At 48.7% G+C, this 19,939-nt stretch overlaps 1 protein-coding gene across 2 annotated transcripts; it reads right to left on the bottom strand.

The window, feature by feature from the left end:
* Window positions 1-2,967: 2,967 nt before the first annotated feature.
* Window positions 2,968-17,087, bottom strand: LOC112989673 (ribose-phosphate pyrophosphokinase 1). 2 transcript variants are annotated; one of them, XR_010391102.1, is made up of 8 exons: window positions 16,770-17,087; window positions 13,839-14,022; window positions 13,401-13,499; window positions 11,387-11,511; window positions 8,345-8,518; window positions 7,452-7,611; window positions 6,698-7,187; window positions 2,968-5,074 (listed from the first exon to the last, which is right to left on the bottom strand). XR_010391102.1 is itself a non-coding variant. In XM_026110988.2 (7 exons), the coding sequence occupies exons 1-7, from the start codon at window positions 16,889-16,891 to the stop codon at window positions 4,982-4,984; spliced, it is 957 nt and encodes a 318-aa protein (XP_025966773.1). In that variant the 5' UTR covers window positions 16,892-17,087; the 3' UTR covers window positions 2,968-4,981. The 2 variants fall into 2 exon arrangements, 1 of the variants encoding a protein (XP_025966773.1); XM_026110988.2 differs by lacking the exon at window positions 6,698-7,187.
* Window positions 17,088-19,939: the final 2,852 nt, after the last annotated feature.

Below are 19,939 nucleotides of genomic sequence, written 5' to 3' on the forward strand. Positions count from 1 at the left end.
CTTGCACACACGCACATCTTGCACACGCACTCACAGCGCGGCCCTCGTGCCGCCGTTCACCCCGTGGCGCGGAGGCCGCTCGCCCCAGGGCGGAGGGAGGGACCTGGGCCCCGGGCGGTGTGAAGACCCCGACAGGGCCCATCAGCAGGGCGGAAGCGCCTCGGGGGAGGCCCGGGGGCGAGCGGGAGGGCAGGAGCCCCACAGCCTGGTCCAGCCTGGCTGAGCGAGCGCGACGCGCCTGGGTGACCCAGCAGGGCTGTGGGCACCGGGCGAGGGGCGGCCGATCAGCACCTACGAGCTGGGGGTGGCCGGACCCTCACTGCCCAGCCTGGACATGGGGGCAGGCCATGGTGCAGGCCGTGGTGACAGGCTGTGGTGGCAGGCAGTGGTGGTAGGCGGTGGTGGATGGCCATGGTGGCAGGTGGTGGCGACACACCATGGTGGCAGGCCGTGGTGGCCAGCTGCGGTGGCAGACGGTGGTGGCAGGTGCTGGTGGCCAGCCGTCATAGCAGGTGGTGGTGGCAGGCCATGGCGGCCAGCGGTGGTGGCCATCCACACCGGCAGCGCGGTGCCGCAGGCCTGGCAGGGGGAGCTGGCATGGTGGAGGACGGCCTGGGGGACGGGGCCGGCGAGCAGGGCCGAGCGGGCCGGCGAGGGCCCGAGGGGCCGCCGCTCCGTGCCGGGGAGCCGCCGGGGCTGCCGACAAGCAGTGGCCGGGGTGAAGCAGCAAAGCCCGCAGGCCTCCACGCGTCTGCCCTCCGCGTGCCCCAGCTTCCCCGTGCCTCAGCTTCCGTCCCCTGCCGCTCCTTTCCCCCATGTTTTTTGGCATTTCTGCTTTCGGTGATTTCGAACAGGGGAAATGCAACAGCAGGGCTGACGTGAACGACCGAGAACGGAGAGGTGCCCGTCGGCCGCCCGCCGTGGCCTGAGCCTCTGGACGCTGACGGGGCCCGTCCCCTTGCTGAGCCCCCCCCCCATTTTGGGACCGCGGTTCACTTTTCCAGCTCGTTTTAACCCCGGCCTCCTCCCCGGTCCTCTCTGCCCCCCGGGACGCGCCGGCCGCCTCCGGAAGGCAGCGGTGGGAGCACACGAGCATCGCGCTGCGCTCGGGCGCGAGCTCATTCCTGCCCGAGATCTCACTTCTGCTTCACCCGCCGAGGAGGCAGTTTTGAGAAGGGCTTTTCATTAACCCTTCGCGCTTTCCCGTTATGCAGGAGCTGCACAGTCGAGCTATGATTTCCGCAGCTCGCCGCGGCGCCGTGCCCGGGGGACGGGAAAGCCCTCCCGCGCGCCGGCGGGGAGCAGGAGCAGCACCCGGAGAGGCACCGCTGGGCAAGGAGCCGGAGACTTATCTCCTCTCGCTCCACCAAGCGCAGCAGACCAGCGCTGCCACCTGCAAGGTCGGAGCCTGGCCCAGAGCACAAACAGCTTTGCAGCAGCTTACAGTCTTCCCACCCTACGTGTTAGCTCAAACTACCCAGGCAGGAGAGCAGGGCTAAGACACAGGCCTGAAACATGGCTGCTAAATGCTTTCTGCTGCTGCTTTTACAGCACAGCCGTCTGTCGGACAGGACACTGCCAGCACCAACCTCCACCTCTGCCAGCAGCTCCGTGCCTGCAGCCAGCGGCCTGCACCCGCCCAGGCGCTCCCGGCATGTCCCGGCACGGAGAATGCCCAGCTCCATCCTCCCCTCACCATCAGCTCCAGTGGCACCACCCGCAGGGGATTTCCTGCTGCAGAACTAAATGTTTTGCTTTCTACTGCATTTCCTCAGCAGCGGTGAAGGAAGCCTGAGAAGGCACCACGCGATTCACCTCCAGAGCTGTCCTCAAGCACCCCGCAGTCCCCACCCTCCGGAGATGCTCAGGCTCCAAACCCAGGAGGCTGGAGAAGCGTCTTTGCTACAGGAAGCATCTCACATTAGCACAGCAAGCGCTTTTGCATAAGAATGTTTTAGTTTAAGCAATACACTTCTGGGGTCCAGAAGTCCAACAGGGAAGCTTTACCCCCTAAAAATAGTTCTCATACCCTGGGCATCAGCCATGCTTTTAAGCGATGGCATTGCTATCATACAGGATTTTAAGTGCTCTCCTCTGCCCTCCTCAGCCCCAAGAAAAGGTTTTAGCTGTGTACTAATACAAAACAATATACGCACTAATAGTAGTGGCAGTCACCTCCATAAAAAAACCAAATCTTTGGCTATAAAGCTCTTATGTTCTCCCTGTTTCATCTCTAAGGATGAAGAGGTCTGCTACACCACCGCAGCAAGACCCACATCAACCCTTGTCCCGTCCCCCTCCCTTTCCAGATGTTTGTGGGGGAAAATGTACAATTCAGGAATTCACGGGACAGTTCTGAAGTATGTTTTAACATAAAAATGACAGTGGCAGTCCCAGGCAGAGGTCCCCATGGCCCTGTTTCTCAAAACAAGGGTTGAACCTATGCCAGAGTCTATCGTAAAGACAAAAGACCTTTCTCTAGAGACACCATCTCATCCCCTCGACCTCATTTATATTTGAGGTCTACAACGTGCAATGCAAAAGGATCACGGTTGAGTTAAAACAAGCACTTCAGTACATAACCTGCTGCTTCAAATCATTAGTCTCTTGTACAAGATACTTAGCAATACTTCAAATTTGCTAAACTATTCATGTTTTCCCTTACCTGGGCATTATTTGAACAGATCAGCTCAGATACCTAACTGAACAGTTCAAGAAAAATTGCATGACCACCTCTAACAGAATTAAGTCCAGGAAATCAGATGGAGACAAGAGCCACTGCCCTCCAGGAAAACAGCTTGGCCCTAAGTATTTTCTTCCATGCAAAGGGAGCACAGCAAAGGATAAACCCTCCCAAGGTTCCTTCCAAACTATACTGCTCTATGATCTACCTTACAAGGGACTCACCTCAGAAGATGGACATCACCTTTGTAGAGTTTCGGAACTAGTTATAAACAGAGGCCATGCTTTTTAAATAAAAGTTTAATTCCTTCATCAAGGTCTTAAGTTTAACACAAAGGCTGCTGAAAATCCTCACGCCGCTGATGTCCTGGCTCTCGAGGCATTGGCAGTGCAGCAGCAGGGGCTCCAAGGTAGGAGGCAGGAATCAGACTCTCAGAGCTCAGTGCAGGATGCAAAGCAAAGAAGCAGAACAGACACGCACACACTTTCCAGACAAACACCGATTCTTATACAAAAGAAAAAGCCCTACACTGTAATAGAAGTGTTAAAGTTGCCACAGGTCAGGAGTTTTAGGAAGGGAGAGGGGAGAAGTCTTCATTAAAAGGCACGACTAAAGAAGTACTTCCCTAGATCTTAACCAAGTTTCTCAGTTAGTTCCACTTATTCCCCAGCCCCTCGCCTCTCAAAGCCATGCTGGCTATCCTAGCAAGCAATTTCAAGTTCCTTCTCTACCCTTTTTCCCTTCCCTCATATCAAAAACAAATCAAAGAGGAGTGCTTGTAAAAACCAGACTGCATAAAACAGCTTGGTCTATAACCCCCGTCCAGGTTATAAGAGTCCAGGAGAGACTTAACAGTTTACCTTAAGATTGTCTGGTACAGTTACCATGCATTCAAGTTTTGGATGATACTTATTTTATATCCAGGAGCCTCAGCCAGCTCTAGTTTTGGTATTTTTCTTTCAGGCACTTTGCTGCCTGTCGGATTGGAGTTAGATCCATGCTTTTCCCAGTACTACATATCACAAGCCTCTTCGACCCATTGCCACAAGCACTTCTGATTATTTGCTGCATCAGATGCACTGCAGAGGCTTCTTCAGGCTCTGTAGTCCTGCAACCTCTCATCCTCTGTGGTTCTCAAGATCCCTTGCAAAGTTGTGGTTGGAATGAGCAACACTTTCAAGGCAAGGCAGATAGTGTCCAGGAGAAGCAATGAGAACATGCCAGTAACTCACGGGACAACAGGATTGCAGACAGCCTTCAGAGGCAAAGACAGCTGGACACAAAGCTGTTGCACATTAGGCCACCCCGTATCAGTCTACTGAGCAGGCACTTGCTAGATGCAACAACCATGCTACTAAGGGTCAAGAGGCTCCATTTACTAATGTACTGGTAAAAAAAGGATCAAGGTACTTTTGCACAGCAAATCAAGGTGCAACTACAGTACATGACAGCAGTCCTCTAGTCTCTAGCAAGGCTAACAGTAACTGCAAAGATGAGGCATTTGTTTTAGCTTATGCTAGGAACTAGAGCACACAGCCACCAGGAGCCCTCCACCTACAAGCCAGGAAGAAGACTGCTTGTCCAGGATGCACCTCTGACCACTAAGTTGATGCAGCAAAGCAGCACTGAACATACTACGCTCTCACCTTAGTTTTGCTGCGTAGCATGTTAAAGGGCATAGCATTTCTTTAACAATTCAGATTAATTCAAGTTTGCAAGCTACACTGACCTCCTTTCATGGGAAGAAGCTGTAGCAGAACCACCTCCCATCCTGAGGTGTGCCCTAGGGCTAAGCTTGGCCAAGATGCAAGCCTTCCCCACCCCTCTTCGAGGGCCTCTGTCAGGTATAGAGTGGTAAGACAGTCAGCATTCTCTCGGGCTCTTGCTGTAGATCCAGACCAACATGTCCTAGGGAGCTCTACTTCCCAAGCAATTCAGGGTGCACATGCCAGATCACCTAAACCTGCCCAGACAAACCCTCTCCCTCCCCCACCCCCCTCCAAAAATAGTTGTGGCAATTAGCCATGTGTCAGTCCTGCTCTCCACAGATCTGCAGGGTTGAGTCAATGCTACTGACGAGCCCCAACGCACAAGGTTGCTGGTGGAGTTGGAGTGTGACAGAGATGAGCCTCCCCCCAACCTCCTAGTGCTGGGATCAGAGTCAGTAAGCCTGACTTATGCAGGAGCAGCTGTGGAGAACTGCACTGGAACAAGCAGAGTCTTCTACTGAACTTTATAACAAGCTGAACAACTTTTGGTTTTAAAAAAAGCCATACAAGCAGCAGCTGGCATCTGTTGTTATAAAGGGACATGGCTGAATAGGTAGGAGACAGATTCCCCATTATGAGTCCTCCTGATGGCCTCTGCAAGGATCATTGAGATGTCGATCACCTGGAGGGGAAAAAAAGATACATCAGCATCACCAAGAAGAAATATCAAGGCTGGCAAAACAGCTGGTAAACAGTGAAGAACTTCAAGGAGCAAACCCCGCACCCTAAATTTGTAAGATGCTAGACGCAGAAAAATGAGTTCCAGGCCAGAAAGGGATTTCATTCCACATCCTTCTGAAGACATTCAGTTGTGTATAGTACTGCAAGAAATATTTCACTGCTGATCTTTGTCAGGCTCACAATCTACTCTCACTCTGCTTTCCTGACACTCCCTAAAGGCAGTACGTTCCTCACCCTAGAGCTGTCTTGTTTGCTTTGTCTGGGTTACACAGAAGTCAGGAAGTCTACATCAAGATCACACTGCTTCCCTTAACGAGACTTTACTCACTGCTACCAGCATTAAGAAAAAAAGATTAAGCTACTGTGCTGCAGTTCAGTTTCCAGTTATTGTGCTCCACCTGGTGGAACAATCCAGTTAATGGAGGAGAAATTAAAGTCTCAATAACACTCTGGCTCTGAACCCCAGCAGCTGAAGCATTTACATTTAATGCAGTCTCAGTGAGAACCAGCATGTTCACCGTTTGTGAATTAAGTGAAATTCGTGTTTAGCATTTCTTCCTTCTGTGTAGTTTGCCTCTCGAGAAGGAAGAAAAAAACTTAAGGAATGCAAAACAGAGCATGGGACTCTTATGACAAATCCTTTAGTTCAGTATTTATACTAACATCTGATGTTCAGTGTTGGGAAGAGTGAGGTGTAAGTGAGAGCCTGAAAAATTTCTCCACTGCAATCCTTGGCTACGACTATTTACATCCTAGTTACCATTTTAACATTTTGCCTACATTAACTGTAGCACGGAGTTTATAGACAGTGCAAGCAGACATCTTTTAGATGTGCTGAGTTACAGAAGTATTTTCCAGAAGTTAGTGTTGAAAAATGCAACCCAATAACCATTTGCAATCAGCTCATGATTTGCCTCCAGAAGCAGCTTAAAACCCACTCGATTCAGCCAGCTGAGCTTCCTTTTCACCAGAACCCCACTGCTGTGGGACCTGCTACACTTACAGCAAAGGACTAGCTGAGCCTTAGCAGCACCAGTCGCTTTCCAGACTAGGTGGTCAGTAGGACTGTTTCTTTCCAGAACTTCCCCAAATGCATGTGTCCTATATACCTATGTGCTGCAAAGCTAGTGTTTAAGGTTGCCCTGACTGTGCATATGCTCTAGCAGCATACCTGAAATTTCTGAATAAGCTATTATGCCTGCACTCTCAGGTAAAGCTACGATTCCACATCTGTCTGTTAACAGAAGAAATCCTGAAGTTCTGCCTAATTTTAGTTCTATGGGCAATTTTTCCTTTTAGGAAAGTTAGCCTCAGCATGGGAAACAAAACCCCTGCCTACTTTCCCTAAACGGAAAGCCAACATAAAGAGTGAAGTCAAGACTGGTTTTTAGCTTTGATATGGATGGCAAAGGTTTTTTTTAATGTTGTCAAGTATGTGAACACTGCATTATGGAGCTGTGTCACTTGCTCTTAGTCAAACCAGCAGGACATGTAAGTGAAAAGAAACTATGCTCCCTTTTCAGGTCATTTTCATTGTTATTATGACCAGACATTAAACATTCACCTTTCCCAAACCAGGCCTGCTTTGTTTCACAAAAGGTCTTCAGAAGGAAAGGACATGTGGATAAAGAACTCTGGTTAAAAGGTTAGACACAAGGCTTGGGAGAAAGTACAGGACATCCAATGTTTAAAGTAGTCACATCCTTTCAAATCATGTTTCTTGGCATCTGTTGTTACGGATTCAGTAGCATCTCCAATCTTCCAAGAGGAACAGGAAAGGCAAGAGCCAGATTTCTAGGACAGAAAGCAGAAATCCTTCCAGATAGCTTTTTCTGGCCTTTGTGTTTTGCAGGAAGATGATCTACTGTGGTGACAGCACACCAAGGTGAGTTCCACAACTGAAGCTGGCATCACTACTGGCTTGAGAAGTTCCTACCCATTTCTGCTTCAGTGCTACACATCAGCATGTCACCCCTCCAAAGGGTACTGACAGAACTGCTTGCTTACATCCTGGCCCCATTAGATCAGTGATCTGATCTAGGTTATGACAAGCCCTGCAAAAAAGATTAAATGAACTGTTTGAGATGATCTTGGTTAGCAGCTCCATTTTCATCAGTATAACAGGTCTGTTATCCCACTGCAATAGGAATAAGGGAAATCCTTGTCAGCACTGCCACTGAATCCAATATCAATGAAACTTTATGTCTAGTAATACTGCAGTAAGCACTGGACAGTATTACAAGTTTTCCCAGCAACAGGGACAGACAAGTCCTAGGAGCTGTTCTTAAGAGCTGAGAGAAGAGAAAACAGATGCTTACCTGGATTTTAGGGCAATGTTTCATCTTGTCCTCCTGGGGTATTGTGTTTGTGACAACAACTGCTTCAAAACAGGCATTGTTGATTCGAGAAATTGCTGGCCCAGAAAAAATCCCATGAGTTAAGATAGCATAAACTTTGGTGGCTCCAGCTGACACAAGCCTGTGAGGGAGAAAGAGACAGATTAATACTTGCTAAGAATATTTCCTAAAGTGACACGAGTGTGGGGCAAGGGGTAAACAGCAAAGGAGAGAATACCATATGCTTAAGGTACAGACTACCTTTGATCATCCCTGATTTGGGGGAAGGAAAAAATTTAACAAGTACCATACAATCCACTACCAGCAAGCGACACATTGGAAGAACGTTGTTCTCAGTCCTGGAACATCTGGACTAGATCATACAAATCCACTTTCAGTGCTTTTGCCAACATAAAGTGGCAGGTATTTAATAACGAAAGTTGTATATGATGGCTTCTCTGGTGCAGAAGGCTGGCTTTAGAGCTTCAAAAGCTTGCTGCTAATAGAAATGCAGATATATGACCTTATGTTATGCTGGACCAGATAGCATCTAATCTTACCTAGGGTTAAGTTAGTGATGGTCTAGTGGAAGACATCTGAAGGACAGTTAAGTCTCACTATGACCTATCACTAAATGTTAGCAGTCAAGCATCACTAAGCCAACCCATCAAGAATATATACTATCCAATACGCATACCTTCTACACAAACTTTTCAAGAAAGAAGTTTAACTAGGCTTTTGTGTGACATGAAATAGAAAAATCAAGAAATTTCAGGGTACTTTGTGAAACTTCACATGCAAATATTTGATTAATTCACTACATAGTGTTCGCTAACAGCAAGTCTGATTTAGGAAAGACAGTCAGCCCTACTCACTTGTCTGCTGCATGACAGATGGTACCACATGTGTCTGCCATATCATCTACCAGAATGGCCACTCTGTCCTTCACATCACCCACGAGTACCATGCGATCCACTTCGTTGGCCTTCTTGCGCTCCTTGTGAATGAGGGCGAAGTCTACATTCAATCGATCTGCAATGGAGGTCACTCTGAAGAGAGAATAGTTTCCAAACCACACTTAACTCCACATAGCAGCTTTAGTTGAAGGACAATCTCTTCCAAAACTGTAAGCACAAACTGAGACTGCAACAAAAGAAGCTGTCACCACTTCTGTTAACTGCTCCCAAGCAATTCACAGAAGACACTTTGCCACCTTACTGTAATTTCCTTTCAAGCAGTTACCGTGAAACCTCTGATCTACTCTCTCGATGACAGCCCCCAGATTAAGATCAAAGTCTTCCATCCTGACTGGTGCAAACTAATTTGCATTTAAAGCTCAAAACAAACCTTAACTAGCAAGCTCAGCAAACCTCAAGTGAGCAGAATGCTTGGGAAGTTGTCAATTCTGTAACAAGACACGGGAAAGGCTTAAGCTATGTTATGACATTGAGGAGTTAGTCTGGAAGTATGAGTAGTACAGCCACACCAGACTTCCTGAATTTTTCATTATTAAAATCAGACTACCAAGAGGAATAAGAATAAGGAGCAAATAAAAAGTGGCAATTGATTGCATATTTCTAAATCCGAAACAATGATACAGAACTATTCTTTCCCACTATGCAACTGGTCACTGGAAATGCCATTTCACTATTACTCTGTGTAACATTTTAGTACTTTCCCTGTTACTGCCATTCAGCTATGAATGGAATCAATTTAGTTCTGCAAGACAGTCACCTGCGGTTCTGCACAGGCATGTCATCTACAGCACATAAGGGAATTGGCTTGCTCTGTGACTTCAGGCATATTTCCTCATCTCATAGCTACTTTTAAATTTTGAACCCATATGTGAAAGAGGAGTGGTTTCCAGGAGAAAGTGCCAGCTAGAAATTGTGTTCATTACAGCCACAATAAGCTGCAGGCTAAGAAAAGAACTGCAAAGAGAAGATGCAAAGGATAAGGAGATCAGAAAGTCTTTGTCTTTGCTTCATTTTACTATCTCATCTACAACAGTAGTTAAGCAAGATTCAGTGATAAGCGGTTTGCCTTTGAAATCTTAGGCAACATAGTCTTCAGGTTCCAGCACAGGTCAGTACATCCCTCCTCCTTCAACACTAATGTTAGTGATCTACACTGTCTACTTAAGAGTACAGAAAACCCTACTTATCCCAGACTGCAATGCAGTGAAGACAGCCCAAGTTCGCCTTTCAACAAGTGACAGTAGCCACTAGAATGAGGGCACCTTATGCAATTTAAAGTTGATGCATATTATACCCAATACGATATAATTCAATGCACTTCTGAATACTCAGACAAGTTTGGAGTTGAATTCACCTGCACAGAAGTCAGTGCAGAATCATCACACTTTGAACTTTTCCTTCAGATTTGTCCTTTTTCCTCTTTGGGACAGCAGCCTCCTACAGCTCATTGCAGCAGCAGGGGCCAGTTTTACTATCCAGTAGATCAAGCTTCCAGCTCTTTGGTCATGTTGAAGTTTTGAGGACTACGAATTGGAACCCAGCTTGGAGGACTAGAGATTCTGACAGGGATTTACTTGCACTCATAAGTATCCAAGTGTCATGGGGCCAAACGCATATGAACACTGGCACAAGGACAGGCGCATTCCCTGGACCCGTACTCCAGCAAGTCCACTCACATTTACGTCAGATAGAGTGACCAAGGAAATGTTACCCAGACTTTATATATAGATACTGATGAATGGTAAAATTTAAAAGCATTAACACACAGAAGGAACAAAATACACATGCCCCTAAAAAGTTCTGTACTTGAGATCAGCAGAGTCCTGGCCTCAGTAGATCAGACTCATCATCCCAACAGTCTTAAGAAGGTTTTTTAGACACATTCAACTACTCAGAAAAGTATTTAGTTCTGCAGCATCTTCATGCAATATTGTACCAGCTAAGACCACTGCATTTCAGTTCAAGGGGCTTTTAAAAAGGTCTTTTAAGGAATCAGATTGTATCTGGCTGATTTGCCATCCAAGATGCTGCATTATGCAACAAGCTACAGAAGTAGCTGAACATGCAAAAGGTCGTGTCTGGTACATGGATCACAAAGAAGCTACAGTAAGACAAACAGCGACCCACAGCAGTAGTACTGCTTGGCCATTTGTAACAGTGAGCTTAAATCACTCCAGAGTATGTGAATCAGGTCAGCATGCACCAGCATTTTCATATGACAAAGTCTCTTGGATTACAGAATACATCTGCTTCCCTTAGCTTATCACTTGTAGCCATTATACAGAGCCTTCAACAAAGAGCCTGTTTCTGCTTAATGAGCACCTGGAAGCCTTCTGAATTGCCCACAAGCTTGTGTGTTTATCTGCAAAAAGACAGGAGTGTACTTCCTGTGTCAGACAAGACAGAAAGGTGCTCACATACGCTGCTGCTAAGAAAGGAAACATCTATCTTCTGTGCTCATGGGGAAAAGTAGGAGTAGCAGTGGGCTTAAGTCACAGCAAGAGATTCAGATTAGGAGTAATAAAGCAAGAAAATGCCTTGTTAAACTGAGTTTAATACAAACACCTTGAATAAAAATGACCTTGAACCAGCAGGGCTAACCTTGTTTTGGAATGGCGTATGAACTGCAGGATACCCTTCCTCACCAACCTGAATAATTCCACTTCTCCAAAAATAGCTTTAGTCCAAAGGATGTAAAGATTGCTCAATTCTATCTATGCAGTTGGGATGCCAGAAGCCATTTAAGCCCCAGGGACCTTCTATACATCCTCTAGGAAGAATATTTGACAATTCTTATCTATCTGCCATAGACTGTCTTGCAGAAGGCAGGCTGGCAGAGAGGGAATATGCATCTTAAGAACAGCATCACAACTACATTTGCGCTGTGTTAACAATTCAAGCAGATGAAGAACCATCTCCGCCTGCTGTCTGGCAGCTTACCTCTTGGCTCCACCAGCATCTGGTGAAACGATGGTACAATTCTTCCACTCGGCAATATTCTCCTTGATCCACTTCAGTACAGCAGGCTCAGCGTACAAGTTATCAACAGGGATATCAAAAAAACCCTGCAAGGAGGAAGACATTAGTAGATCAATGTAGCTGAAGGTCACACGCCAAAAAAATTGGAAGCAGCCTTCTAGTCAGGCATGCAGCCACTGCTTTTCTACAGCATTTTCAGCTTTCCTTTTTATTTTCCTTAATAGAACTGCAGTAACCTTTGGGATACACAGAACAGTAATATAAGAAATCTTCAGAGCTGAAACTAGTTTGGCAACATAAACAACACTTTACATCTGACGCCTTCACAGCATGGAACTAGTTCTAGCCTAACAGGTGCAGAAAATATCCAAAGCACTTGTTTCCAGAGCAGCTAGCTGCTTGTTTACAGAGTCAGTCTGATCTTTAATGCTTATTACCTCCACTGTTTGCACTTACAGGAAGCCAGAAACCTACAAAAAAGCTTCGGTAATATTTACCTTTAGAACTAATGCAGCAGCTGGTTCCACAACTTTACATTGACCCAGCAGACTCCTGCAGGTAAACCTCAAAGGTCACTAAAAGCCAGAAGTTAATCCTGGACAGGGAGTAAGGGACAGGACAGCTGGTACAGAGGAGTCCTTCGCAAAAAGAGTCGTGCCTTACATTCAAGGTGCAGGGGTAACACTGATCTCTAACATTTTTCTTTCTGGGCTCATGTAGCCCAGCTCCTACAAGAAGCTGGCTGGAACCAGCCAGATGCTGGAGATGATCTACACAAAATTAATTATTCAACTGCAATCTCACCACTGCTGCTGTTGAAAGCTCAACCCTATGGCACACATCATGACTCCAAGCCTCTTAAGGAAGAGGAGCTCTGCTCCTCTATTTCATGAGCTTTCTGCAAGTCTTCTCAGCTGCACCCCCAGAGATCCGCAATCTGAGACAGTATTTCTGGACAAATTATACTGAAGTGTGAGTGGCTGCATTTTTAACTGTTAAAATGACAGCAAGTCCATCTACTTCACCCAGACAGCAGATATGTAAGTACTCTAGATTCAAAATGTTTACAGCAATACAATGGATATCCCCCCTCTGCCACCCCTCTCAGTTGCACTAAGCTGGTTTCCTGGTCTCAGAGCTTGCTCAAGATGGAGCTAGACAAGACTACCAATTTAGCAGCTTGCTGCCCCTCCTCTCTTCCTGGTACATGCTCCTACTGCTTCTCTCACACAGTCCTAGTGAACATTTTGGTTTCTCAGTGAGACTCTTCAGTTCACTAATCCAGCAAAGAGCCACGAATACTTTTCCACCAGTGTAACCAGCTCAGTCAGTTCACTAGCAGCTTGGGAGAGGACCAAAGCCAACCTACGAGCAACGGTGGAAGTGAATGGATCCAAGCAGAATTGCCCATCCCGGCAGCAGCAGGAAGCTCTCAGAGCAGATCACTGCCCTGGTCAACGGCACCCTCACGAGCAGCTGTGCCAGTGCATCTCGGGGGAGCTAACCTGGGGCAGCACTATTGGCAGCCACTGTGCCAAACTAACAAGATGCCAGTGCCTCAGTGCACTGCTCACATCATCCTGACAGGTCAGTATCAGAAAATCCTGCTCAATATTTAAGAACAGTCTAGACTATCAAACCATTCTCCATTTCTCAAATTCCTCAAAGCACCAGTTGAGAATGCAGTGTCACTGTAAGGTGATAAAGCTGCATGGACCATTTACTAACCCAACATTCATCTAAACAGTCATCATTCAGCCCAGTCAACAACAGCTATAATTTCATTTGCAGATGAACCCATTAGCCATCCCCCCATCCTCTTCTGATGGCCCTACAAGTTCCTTCCAGTCCTGTGCTCTCGAGTCCTGATTGCTGCTGTGTCCAATAAAAAGCAGGTCACCGGCAAGCCTGCAGGGCAGTAAACAGACTCAGATGTGAGCAGATAAGTACTCGCTCTCACGATTTCAGCTCCTACCTGAATCTGAGAGGCATGCAGGTCCATGGTGATGATGTGATCTGCACCTGCCACAGACAGCATGTTCGCAACCAGCTTGGCAGAGATCGGGGCTCGACTCTAGTACAAGAGAAAATAGTATTTAAGACAAGTTCAACTCCCTCATCAAGATGTCAGCCTTCTGCTTCCAGGCAACGATTCACAGACAGTTACTAAAAGCAGCGCTCATTAACATTGCATCTTTTCACCAACAGTGATTACAGCTTGGTGCATTTTCAAGAAGAACTAGATTTTTATGAAGATGATTTTATAGTCCAATGCCCCAATGTTTAAGAAGTTAAAGTAAGTCCTATCATCTCCCCTTCTACATATTCAACTTCACCAAATGCCTAGCCAGCAGCCAGGACTTTCAAGACATGCATTTATCTTCCCAGCCAAAAACTTCACTGAAACCCTTACCTTGTCCTTTTTGTCCTGACGAGCATAGGGAAAGCAGGGTATGACAGCTGTGACTCTGCTGGCTGAGGCAATCTTGCAGGCATTTATCATGATAAGGAGCTCCATCAGATTGTCATTGATTTCACCACAGCCACTCTGCACAATGTAGACATCCTCCCCACGTACGCTCTCACCTATTTCCACACTGGGGACAGATGGAGAAAGGACAGTTGTATCCAAACACAAATTAATTAAAAACAAAGCCATTACATATGCCTGCAGAGCAATCAAGGCTGCAACTCATGGGACTACAGTCCCAAGGATCTGTGGGAGAGAACATAATATAATCAAGGGTGTTGAGCAGGAACACTGCTGCTTATTTGCTCAGTAACTATTTTATGTTGCTCACTGATCAGATTTAATGGCTCAGCCAGTAAGGCTAAAAGCACTCAGCCTGCACTTTCAATCTCAGCACAATCGGAGCATGTACACATCCTGGAAGAGTCCTTGTTTGCCCCAAATCAGAGATTTATGCCCATCTCTGTTAAAAGAACTGGTGTATAAAGGAAGCAAGCGTGATGACCAGTCAGCAGAGAAAGCTGAGCCAAACTTCCAACAGAAGCTACACTGCAGCAGATTATTAGATTTAGAATCATAACAGCTATTTGCTGGCTTGGACAGACAAGCCTCCAGCATTTCACTTTGGAAAGGCTTTGGGGGTTAATTTCCTCCTGGATGTAATGCACACTAATCCCTGCTGATGAAGAGACTGAATACAAGCCAAAGGTCCTGTTTGCCAGCAGCAAACGGCCAGAAAGCTTCAGTACATGTGCTGAGGCACCTGCACCAAAAGCAGAGTTGGAAAGAAAGCAGCAGTCTCAGCTCTGGGGTTTCATACACATGAGTGCTGCAAAAGGCAGCACTTCTGTAGGAGCAAATTAACTACTTCCACCATTTCAATTTAGAGAAGCATGTCACAATTTCAAGGCAACCAGAAGTTAGTCTACAGGGGACAAAATTTCTTCTTGCCCTGGAGATGTTTACCCACTCTGCAGACTGCTGCCATGTCATTGAGCTATCTCCAGGAGCAAGGGGACAGTCACCCAACACGCTCCTAATTGCTCCATTTTTACAGACCCTTAGGGTAGATTTTTGATAATAATACTTCATTCTCTCATGTCACTTCCCACCCTTCCTCAACATGGTTTTGATGACCACTACGCATTTACAGTCTTGCTGCTCAAGCTGCACCAGGCAAGCTGCTGATTCAGTCATTTTGCTATCTTATACACTGGCTTACAGCATACACCAATCCCTCGAGCAGAATTTCAGCCAGTATAAGGATTTTCCACTGACTTAACAGTTGTCAGCATACAATTGTCATCAATTGTACCTACTAACAGTCAGAGCTTAATACAAGAGCTCTCTCTGGTATTTATTGCCCAAAATACTAGTCAGCTGTTTTAACAATTTTTCCTTTTTCAGGCAAATAGTTGCCATCAGTTAGGTATTAGGGTACATAGGATGCATTAGATCTTTGACAGTCACGCCACCTGCTGACATTAAGACTTTGACTAGCCAATGTGACAGGTAAGAGCAATTGATAAATAGTAATGAGAACAGTGCAATGGCAACAACTGTAAGTCATAAACAGAGCCTTTTTACTGGTTTCCTCTACAACTCTCTTGGGTTTTCAATTACAGTGTATACCCATGCAAGGGAAGCATCTGTGATATTCTACCTCCTGCTTCTGTCCTGGATTTTCATGAAAAAACCTGTCTCCAGAACAGTGGTGAGTTGGCACAATCATTTGAGTTTCTGTGGATTATACTCAGAAAGATACATATTTATTGTACTTTGCTAGACCAAGCTCTAAGACCCCTGGCTAACTTTTTAGCTTCTCCTAACATCTTTGAGTAGGATGACAACAGCAAAGACATAAAGAATACAGAGAGAAAACAAAATAAATGTTAGGTTTCAGAGCTGGGAGGGGGGAATAAACCTGAGGCATCACTGCAGCTTCCTGCACGGCGCAGCGACGCAGGGAAGGGAAGCCAACCTCCCGAAGTGCCTCGTGGGCTGCTGGGTGATGTCCCTGTCTGATCTTTCCTGAATAATGTTATTAAGCACTTCAAAATCCTGATGCTGTTCAGAACAGTTCAAAAGCTCCAGCCACACCCTAAGCACTGCACAGTCCAGCCTCCAGCCATCACGGCCTAGAGTTTAGCCTAAGCATGGAAAAGACTGGTGTTAGGGGAGCCAGTGAAACCCCAGCGGTGCATCCACCCCAGAGGCAGCTTCCCGATGGGGGGCACGAGGCCAGGTGGTGGCTTGGGCTGATCCAACCTCAGCAACAGACGCTGCCTGTGACAGAAACTTCCCTCCAGCGTCCTGTTTAAGCGGTATGGATTATTCCAGCGTAAGTATTAAAGATACCTGCAGGAAGCCCAGCAGGTCTCCGGGCAGAGCCGGCACCCCGCGGTTTGGGCAGGGAAGGCCGCTAGAGGGATGGGCGCAGCGGCACCCGCGGCGCAGCACGTGGCTCCCGCCACCCGGCGCGGCGTCGGCCGCCTTCCCCACCCCGCAGCCCGCTCCCCCGGGCCGGCACCGCCGCAGGGCGCTGCCCGCCACCAGGCCGCGGCCCCGGGGGGGGAGGTCGGGCAGGCGGCGCCGGGCCGGGGCCACACGCACCCGCCCCCCCGGGGCCCCCCGCGCGGGCCAGGCGGCGGGGAGGGACCTGCCCAACCCGGGGCCGCCGCCGCGCTGCCGGGCCCGGCAGCCCCCCACCAGGCCCCGCTCCGCCGGGCCACCGCGGCGAGCTCCCCGCACTACAGCTCCCGACAGCCCCCGCGCGACGCTCGCGCAAGGAACCAGCGCGGCGCCGCCGCGCGGCCTGCTGGGAGTTGTAGTGCCCGGCTCCGCCCCCTCCTCCCTCCCGCTCCGCTCCCTCACCATGTCTCCTGGTTGCTGAACTTCTTGGTCACCACCTTGCCGAGCTCCAGGCCGAGGCGGTCCGCGATCTTCTGGGACAGGTCCTGGTGCGAGCTCCCGCTGAAGATCTTGATGTTAGGCATGACGGCGCGGGCGGCAGCGGAGGCTTTGTCCTCCTCCTCCCGCCTCACACCGCGGCCGGCTTGAGAGTCGGGATCCAGCCGCCTCCTCCGGCAGGAGAAACACGGGCGCCTGAGGTGGGGAGGGGGGAGCGCAGGACACGCCGACTTGCGCCTACACCGCCATCTTACCCCTTCCCGCCAGCCGCGCGCCACCTTTATAGATTCCCCGCACCCGCGGCCACGCCTTGGTGCGCCCCCCATTGGCTCCTCGGGGTCAGGGGGCGGGGCCCAGCCGGGCTTTCCAATGGCGCGAAGGGGCTCCCTCCTGCCCCGCCCTTCGCCTACACAGCAGCCCCTGGTGGGGAGGGAGGGACGTGAGCGCGCACGGCCGCGCGTGACACCCGCCCGGGTCCTGGGCGTGCTCCTTACCCGCTGCAGGAGGTGGGACGAGGGGCAGGAGGAGGAGGGCGATTGGCCAGCTTCTGGCCGTCTGGCTCGCTATTGGCCAGAGCGGCAGCGGCCGCTGCCGGAGCTGGCCGAAGGCTCTGCCCCACGTGGCCCGGGGGGGGGGGGTGCGCTGGCCGCGTGATTGGCAAGAGAACCCCCCCCCCCATCAACGGGCGGCCATGATGGCTCCCCCTCGCTGAGGGGCTGCTCTGGAGAGAGGGAGGGCGGTGGATGGAAAATGGCCCCTCTCACTCGCCGGGCCCAGCCCTGTGCTGTGCCTGAGGGACTGCGTTACACGCCCACGCTTCCCCGGCCGGCTGGGGGCCGCTTACCTCAGCATGGCGCCGCGGGCGGCTGGGGCCCCCCGGCCCCCGGCTGCGGCGCCTCGGGGCCGCCCGGCCTTCTGCCACATTCCTCCGTCGTCCGGGCTACGGCCGCCCTGGCCACTGTGTAATGCTGTACCGGCGTCACCTCGCCGGGCTGCTGTGCCCTCGTGTAACACTGTGCTGGCATCACCTCGCCACGCTGCTGTGTAACGCTGTACCGGTGTCACCTCGCCAGCCTGCTGTGTAACGCTGTACCAGCATCACCTCGCCAGCCTGCTGTGTAATGCTGTACTGGTGTCACCTCAGCAGGCTGTTGTGCCTGTGTGTAATGCTGTACTGGTGTCACCTTGCCAGGCTCCTGTGCGCTTGTGTAACACTGTACCAGCATCACCTCGCCAGCCTGCTGTGTAATGCTGTACTGGTGTCACCTTGCTGGGCTACTCTGCCCTTGTGTAACCCTGTACCGGTGTCACCTTGCCGGGCTGCTGTGTAATGCTGTACTGGTGTCACCTTGCCGGGCCACTGTGTGTGTGTGTAGTGCTGTACCGGTGTCACCTTGCCAGGCTGCTGTGCCCCTGTATAACGCTGTACCAGTGTCACCTCGCTGGGCCACTGTGCCTGTGTGTAACCCTGTACTGGCATCACCTCACCAGGCCACTGTGCCCTTGTACAACACTGTACCGGTGTCCCCTCGCCAGGCCGCTGTGCCTGTCTATTGCTGTACTGCTGTCACCTTGCCAGGCTGCTGTGCCCTTGTGTAAAGCTGTACCGGTGTCACCTTGCCGAGCTGCTGTGCCCCTGTGTAACGCTGTGCTGGTGTCACCTCGCCGGGCCACTGTCTCCGGTTGCGGACTTCAAAGGCCGGGTGGGACCCCGCACCGGAGCTATTGAGCCCAGCAAGTTTTGATTTCTGAAGAATAATGCTCATCTCCCTCCAGATACACCTTCTGCTTTTTTTTTTTTTTTTTTTTTTCCAAATTTCTCCTTCCTGGACAGCAAAAGTATTAATAATTGATTCTCTTTGCTCTTTCCTCAAAATAGGCTGCTCTCTCGCCTTTCCCTTGGCAGAACCACGAGCTGATCCCATTGCAATGGGCAAATCGTGGCTTCACGCGGGAAGAGTCCCTGACTCCTCACGTGCAAAGTCTCCCTGCAAAATCCACAAGAAAAAATACCCCCCAATCAACATTTTTTGCTCTTCTCCTCAAAATTTTCAGCCATACTTTCTGCTATTTATTTTTCTGATGCAAATAGCTCTTGGCCACATCTGGAGATTAAAAACATTATAGTTGTGGTGGATAGTCTCTACTGCAAATACAGAGGTGTTTTTTCTGTCTCTTGGATCAGTGTCAAAACTGACATGGGTATTATTTTAACAGGCTGTTTAATTTGATTTCTGATGGTTTTTTTTTTATATGATCAGGTATTTTTGTACCTAATTCAGTAATTAATCTCCTGTGAGCTTTCAATCGTATGTGATTAAATTACGTATATTAGTTTAGCTTTTGCTAAAATAAACATTGTAGTTTTGATTATACAAAATAAAAACTAAGCCACAAGCAGCTTCTTCAAAATATGCATGCAATGACGTAACTCTCACAAGTTTTATGTAGCTGGTTCGTAGATAGCAAACTTCTGCAACTCATTTGGCATTGATAAGTCTTTACTTTGAGTTCTTGGGAATTTAACAGAAGAAATAGTCTATAGTTAATGTAGGATGGCCACATTGTCTTTACCTCTTATTGCAAATATTCTGGCCCCGAAGGCTACTGTTACTGGTCCCAAAGGCTAATAAACTAATGATTATAGACTTGTACTTTGAGGAGGTTTCCTCTAACCTTTTGCAGGGAGGGTTTCATTAAACTTGAGATCCCTCTGGATTAGAAAGATACTGATTCCCATACCTGGAACTGATGCAGAAATGGAATATCATCTTGATGGTAATTCCCAATACTTGGGTGTTACCATAGCAGCTTGAAAAATGCTGTGACATGTAATAAATCCAATGAATGGGAAGAGAAGAATGCAGCCCTTTATTTCTAATTTTGTTCTGAACATTGCTCATTTTAATAATACAGGAGAACCTTCTCCGTCAGATGGCTTGGTGGTTCAAGTGAAAGGATCTGGGGGCCTCTCCCAAATTCCTAGTAGCTGAGCACCTGTAAATACTTCATTTGTCCTTGTTCTGGTTGGTCTCTGCAACAGCCAAGCCTGCCTGGACCATTTAGTCTGAATCAGCCTTTCTCACACAAAAAATGGCAAGTCCGCATCAGAGGTGGGGTACGAGGATGAGATA

The sequence above is a fragment of the Dromaius novaehollandiae genome, chromosome 11, assembly GCF_036370855.1.
Source record: "Dromaius novaehollandiae isolate bDroNov1 chromosome 11, bDroNov1.hap1, whole genome shotgun sequence".
Taxonomy (NCBI): domain Eukaryota; kingdom Metazoa; phylum Chordata; class Aves; order Casuariiformes; family Dromaiidae; genus Dromaius; species Dromaius novaehollandiae.

Bases quoted from the DNA above. Each gene is read 5' to 3' on its own strand.
- LOC112989673 (XM_026110988.2), bottom strand. From the start codon at position 16,891: ATGCCTAACATCAAGATCTTCAGCGGGAGCTCGCACCAGGACCTGTCC. The intron at 13,500-13,838 runs GTAAGGGTTTCA...CTCTTGTACTAG, and splicing joins GTCAGGACAAAAAGGACAAG to AGTCGAGCCCCGATCTCTGC. The intron at 7,612-8,344 runs GTGAGTAGGGCT...TCTCCCTCACAG, and splicing joins ATCTGTCATGCAGCAGACAA to GCTTGTGTCAGCTGGAGCCA.